The sequence below is a fragment of the Marmota monax genome, unplaced genomic scaffold, assembly GCF_021218885.2.
Source record: "Marmota monax isolate L192 unplaced genomic scaffold, Marmota_monax_Labrador192_F-V1.1 WCK01_AAM20220418_F8-fsc00033, whole genome shotgun sequence".
NCBI lineage: Eukaryota > Metazoa > Chordata > Mammalia > Rodentia > Sciuridae > Marmota > Marmota monax.
Window position 1 is genome coordinate 7319483 of NW_026694282.1, and position 6464 is coordinate 7325946.

Sequence of the window (6464 nt, forward strand, 5' to 3'; positions counted from 1 at the left end):
GGATTGAGGGCCTATGTTCCCTGGTGGTCTCATTAAACCAATCTATAGACACTGAATCAGCTGCCTGAAACTATTCTCTGGAATCATGTACTTCCCCCAGTGCCACAGTCCATCTGGGCACAAAATAACCCAGCTGCCACAAAGCCTTGTAGATTCAAACAGCAACTCTTTATTCCCGAACTCTCACTGACACTCTACACACACTTCCCTGAAACACCCTGCCTCTACCCAGCTTATGACACCAATTCTCTCAGAACCCCTGGAGAACTCAAAGGGAACTCCAAAGGAGCTGGCGCCTGAGGCAGAAGGATCCCCCCTAATCCCAGCAGGATCCCCCCTAATCCTGGAGCTGCCCTGTTCCCAGCAGGATCCACCCTAAACCTGGAGCCTCCCTATTCCCAGCAGGATCCACCCTAAACCCAGAGCCTCCCTAATCCCTGAGCAGGGTCACCTTTCAACCCCAAATGCCATGAGTCATTCCTACTTGGCTATGGCTCTCAGCACCCCAGCTAGATGGTCATGAGTATGGAATTGACATCATAATCCTCACTTTTCACTCTATCCTGACCAACTCGTTTTTCTAGATTGATGACGTTCTAATCCATCCTGAGATTTCCTATTCTAATTGTCTCTTTGTTATAATGGTCATATTTTAAAAGTAGGGTGAATAAAGGAAAACCAATGTCAATCTCTTCTGGCAGACTTAGGGCTCCCTTATTAAATTGATGTTTTTGTTATCCTTCAAGAATTGATAAATATGGGTGCCACTGGGTCCATTTACACGACAGTGTTCATGAAACTAAAAGATGAAAGCAAAGCTTCAGGGTTCAATAACATGTTGAGGGACCAATCCAAAGTTTTCCATGATCTGAAGGGTACTGCTGCCTCAGTAAAAAGGCACAGAGAAGGCATGGTCCTGTGTAGTGTAACAGGTGAATGTCACAGAGCTATGGAAGAGTCAGAGAGTATTCTTGAGAATGGAGCTATGGGATCAGAAAAGTGAAAAGTGAGCCAGTCATCAGTCCATAATATCCAACCTGAAAGATCCCACCACACATCTGGCCTCTAGATCCTGCAGCACTTCTCTGAGACTTTCTGTTTTCCAAGTTCAACATTACAGCATATCATGATAAGTATATAATTCAGTATGATAAATGACTTCTCTGACCACTCATCCATACATTTTCCCAGGAACATTTGGAAACCATATATTTCTATCAAATATAAAGATAGCCCAAGATTCTGATTCAAGGATTGTGGTTTTGAAATCCATTTTCCTTGATTTGTCAGCTGGTTTCTATATTTCCTTCAGCTGTTGAAATTCAGGTGTTTCAGTTGTTTATAACTAATTGTTAGGTTATAAGTTAAATCACAGAAATGTATTTGTTCATGCTGATACTTCCTGGTTCCTTGTGCACGAAGTTTCAGTACCTTCAAATTCAATAAAAAGTCTCAAAAGTTGTAACCCACGAGAAATTGTAGAACCCCTCTATCGAATCCATTGAAAAAGAGGTCATCCTGAAAATATCGTTGACTTCATTTCTTCTAAAGCTAGGACAGTAAAAGGATATAAAATTTTTCTTTCAGTATGCATAAAAATTTAACTCATTTTATTGAATGCTTTAGTGAAAAAATGATACACACACACACACACTCACATACACCACACATATACACATACATACATAAACACACATTTTAGCTGCATTTGCACACAATACCTTTATTTTATTTATTTATTTTATGTGGTGCTGAGGATTGAACCCAATGCCTTGCCTTTGCCAGGCGAGCGCTCTCTTGCTGAGCCACAACGCCAGCCCCCAAACCGATTTTTCACTAAAGAACTCGTGATAATAATATGATGATAACACGCCTTACTTATGTTTTCAAATTTCTTCAAGGCCATCCCAATGAAAACGATATCGCTGAAAAATACTAAAAGCATCCCTAGAGAGGCGCTGTGTCCCTCCTGGGGCTCTAGGGAAAGGGCGCTTCTCCAGCTCCCCTGCACTGGTCCGCAATTCTGGTCCTTCCTGGTCCGCAGAACTGTCTCCGTCTTTCCCGTTCTCCAAGTGCTGCGGGCACTTCTCCAAACACACGTAATCTCTATAGTCACAAACCCAAAGACGTCTAGTCCTCAAAACGCTCAAAAAATGTTTAGTCAAAGAGAAAACAAAATCCCCTTCCGCTGACACACACTTCACCCCAGAGGGAAAGACCCAAGGGTAGAGCAATATTGAGAATGGGTAACATTTGCACTTGCACCCAAGAAAGATCTTCGTCCCCAAAGTGCGGGTAAAGTGTCCACCTAACTTCCGACAGAGAGAGCCTTGTGGAGTATTTAAGGGGCAGCAAGTTGACAGGCAAGCCAGGGTGTTTCCCTCCAACTACAGAGAGCAACTGGAAACTGAAAGCCCCAAACATCTCCCAATCCCGGGCGAAGGAGTCAGAAAAGCCTGACGCGGCCTCTTGTGCAGTTTCACTTCTTAGTGGTGCCTAAGCGCCGCCCAGAGGCTGGAAAGTGCATTACTGAAACCCAAGTCGTCCAGATCTATCACCTACATTTACAAAAAAATCTTTGGAGGTATGAATGAATCTTAGGCACTACGGTGGTTTCTGGTACTCCAAAACTCTACCCTTCCTGGAAACAAAAATATCCCCTTGCAAATCCTGAGAGCAAGGATATTGTTTACAATGTGAAGATAAATGATGAACAATTATTAGAGAAATCTAAAATTCAAGAATACAAAATTAGTCATCAGTCATCAATTAGGATGAAGAATTGTATTAGGATTTCTGCCAGGATTTCTGTGTGATGTAGCACAACCCTATGAAACTCTGCAACCCACAGTTTTCTTACAAATATGATGGGTTCAAAATATTAGAAGCTTTATGAACACTGAACAAACACTTGCATATCAAATGGCACAATACTTTATTGACTGAAGATTTGAAATTAGGAAGATATTTTCTGAGTTTTGTTTTTCTTTCTTTCTGTTTTTTTTTTAATCCAAGGACTGAACCCCACATCTGAGCAGGAACAGATTAAGGTTTTATCATGAGATTGGAGTCATTCAGTCATACTCTCAGGCTCCATTTCTTTTCCAAACATTTACTTTTTGGTTGTAGTTGGGCACAATAGCTTTATTTTTATTTATTTATTTATTTATTTATTTATTTATTTATTTATTTTTATGTGGTGCTGAGTAGAAGCCCAGGGCCTCACACCTGCTAGGCAAGTGCTCTACCGTTGAGGCAGAACCCCAGCCCTCAAAGGCTCCATTTCTAATTTTGTTTCACTTGCTGTTTCTGCCCTATCTTCAGATACTTCCAAATGTTTTACATTTGTTAAAGTCATGTCAATAATTTTGTAAAATACAGAACAAAATTGAGCTACTGTAGAGATTAGAAATTATTTTTTATTTTATTTTAATAATTTTCTCATATCATGTAAATTACTAAAAATCAATGCAAAGAAAACAATCTAACATTATTTCATCCTTTTAAGAAAGGTTTTATAATCGCATTGAAGGATCAGATTATCTCAGTTTTATAATATGTTTTGAAAATTTATAGTCACTGTAATTTGACATATCACAATTAACTTAAAGTGAATGAAGTCATTACAAATACAGATATAAAGATCATTTAAATTTCAAAAAATTTAAAGTGTAATTTAGCTTAAATATTGTCATTCATAACTCTATACTGAATAAAAAACATAAGTTCATAATTTTGATATACACAGATATAGATATGCTACCTATACAAATATGAAGGATAAATATCCTAAGTGAAATTTAATGACATTTTCAATAAGAAATAAATTTGTAAAAAGGCTCTGATAGGAAAGGGTAACATTGGACGTGGAGGCAATAATGAAAACTAGAATGGTTTAGAAACATTGCTGAAAACCAAAGTAGAGAATGTATAAAGGAAAGCAAAAACAAAAGGCACTGGCATTCATAAAATCGCACTACTGTGTTCTCTCTTTTAGGTATCCACACAAAGCAAGGTCTTCAGAGACCCTGAAGCAAGGACTGAGCATCACCCATCTCAGACAGCCCAGCAGCATCTGCAAGATCCCCAATGGCCTTGCCCTTGGCTTTCCTGCTGGCCCTGGTGGTGCTCAGCTGCAAGAACACCTGCTCTCTGGGCTGTGACCTGCCTCAGATACACAACCTGGGTCTTGAAACTCCTGAGAAAAATGAGGAGGGGGCACTGACTCTCCTGCAAAAAATGAGGAGAATTCCCACTTTCTGCTGCCTGAACGACAGAAAGGACTTTGCCTTCCCCCAGAAGCTGTTGGAGGGTGAGAAGGTGCCGAGGGCTCAAGCTGTTGCTGTGCTCCAGGAGATGACCCACCAGATCTTCCGCCTTTTCGGCACCCAGGAGGCCTTTGCTGCTTGGAACAAGACCCTCCTGGACACCTTCCTCAGTGGCCTCCATCAGCACTTGGAATACCTGAAAGCCTGTGTGACCCACCAGGTGAGGCAGCAAAAAGCTCTCGGAATAACTGTTAGAAAATACTTCCGCAGGATCACTGATTACCTGAAGGAGAATGAATACCTGCCTTGTGCCTGGGAGATGGTCAGAACAGAAATCATGAAATTCTTGTCTTCTTCACCTAAGTTATATGAAAGATTAAGGAGCATGGAACGAGACCTGGTCCAGCAGGGAAATGCTTCTCCCTGATGAACACACCTTGCCACACTCGCACAAGTTCTGCCATTTCAAAAACTCTCATGGCTCCTTGTGACAAGAATTCACTCCATTCATTGTATGTTTTCAGTCAATGATTCGTTTCTATAGGCACCAGTCCCTTACCTGCCTGCAGATGTATTCATCTATTTAAATATTCATTTAATTAACTATTCATAAGATTTAATTTATTTTGTTCATATACTATGTATACCTTTAGAGTATGATTAATAAACAAAGCATTTTTATATAGTCAATTTAGTTTGCTTTCTTCATTGCAATTTTACTGTAGAAACTTCTTAAGTTTTGAAACTCCTTATATTCTTGGATATGGATGAGGGGTGCGGTAAATACATGTTTTATTCTTTCCCATTCTTAACTTGAGTAGCAAAATTGAAATTTTAGTTGTAAATGCTGATTTCTATGAGGACTTCTCATTTCATGCACATCTTTATTTTTGCATTTTCCAGTCAACTTAGTGGTGTCACTTTTAGACAAGTTGAGATTAACAGAAAATGAATGGAGGTATTGATATGATGAAAGACAAGCATGAAAACAACTTCCTAAATGCATTGTGGAAGTTGTTGATTTTTTTTTACTGATTTTTTAAAAATATAAATAATGGCGGAATGCATTACAATGCTTATTACACATATACAGCACAACTTTTCATATCTCTGGTTGTATATAAATTATGTTGACACCAATTTTTGTCTTCATTCATGTACTTTGGATAATGATGTCTATCACATTCCACCACCATCCTTGTTAATCCCCTGCCCCCCTCCCTTTCCCTCCCACCCCTCTGCCCTGTCTAGAATTCATCTATTTCTCCCATGCTTCCCCTTCTGACCCCAATATGCATCAGCCTCCTTATATCAGGAAAAACATTGGGCATTTGTTTTCTTGGCATTGGCTCACTTCATTTACCCTTATCTTCTCTAACGCCATCCATTTACCTGCAAATGCCATGACTTTATTCTCTTTTATTGCTGAGTAAAATTGCAGTGTATATATGTGCCCCATTTTTTTATACATTCTTCCCCTGAAGGGCATCTAGGTTGGCTCCACAGTTTGGCTATTGTGAATTGTGCTGCTATAAACATCCATGTGGCTCTGTCCCTGTAGTATGTTGATTTTAAGTCCTTTGGGTGTAGACTAAGCAGTGGGATAACTGGGTCAAATGGTGGTTCCATTCCCAGATTTCCAGGGAATCTTCATACTGCTTTCCACATTGGCTGCACCAATTTGCTGTCCCACCAGTAGTGGATGAGAGTAACTTTTCCCCCACATCCTTGCCAACACTTATTGTCTTCATAATAGCTGCCATTCTGACTGGAATGAGATGATATGTTAGAGTAGTTTTGATTTGCATTTCTCTAATTGCTAGAGATGATGAAAATTTTTTCATATATTTGTTGATTGATTGTATATCCTCTTGTGAGAAGTGTCTGTTCAGGTCCTTGGCCCATTTGTTGATTTGTTTATTTTTATTTTATTTTTTTTGGAGCTTTTCTGTTTGAGTTCTTTATATACCCTAGAGATTAGTGCTCTATCTGATGTGTGAGGGGTGAATATTTGCTCCCAGGATATAGGCTCTCTGTTCACCTCACTGTTTTTCTTTTTTTTTGGAAAAGAAATATTTTAGTTTGATTCCATTCCATTTGTTGATTCTTGGTTTTAATTCTTGCACTATAGCAGTCTTTTTATGGAAGTTGGGGCCTAATCCCACATGATGAAGTAGGGCCTACTTTTTCTTCTAT

General features: G+C 39.4%; 1 protein-coding gene across 1 annotated transcript; it reads left to right on the forward strand.

The window, feature by feature from the left end:
* The first annotated feature begins 4089 nt into the window (after positions 1-4089).
* Positions 4090-4695, forward strand: LOC124108761 (interferon alpha-13). Its single transcript, XM_046467307.1, has one exon. It carries the CDS (start codon positions 4090-4092, stop codon positions 4693-4695), a length of 606 nt encoding a protein of 201 aa, XP_046323263.1.
* The last annotated feature ends 1769 nt before the right edge of the window (positions 4696-6464 follow it).

Bases quoted from the DNA above. Each gene is read 5' to 3' on its own strand.
- LOC124108761 (XM_046467307.1), top strand. From the start codon at position 4,090: ATGGCCTTGCCCTTGGCTTTCCTGCTGGCCCTGGTGGTGCTCAGCTGC.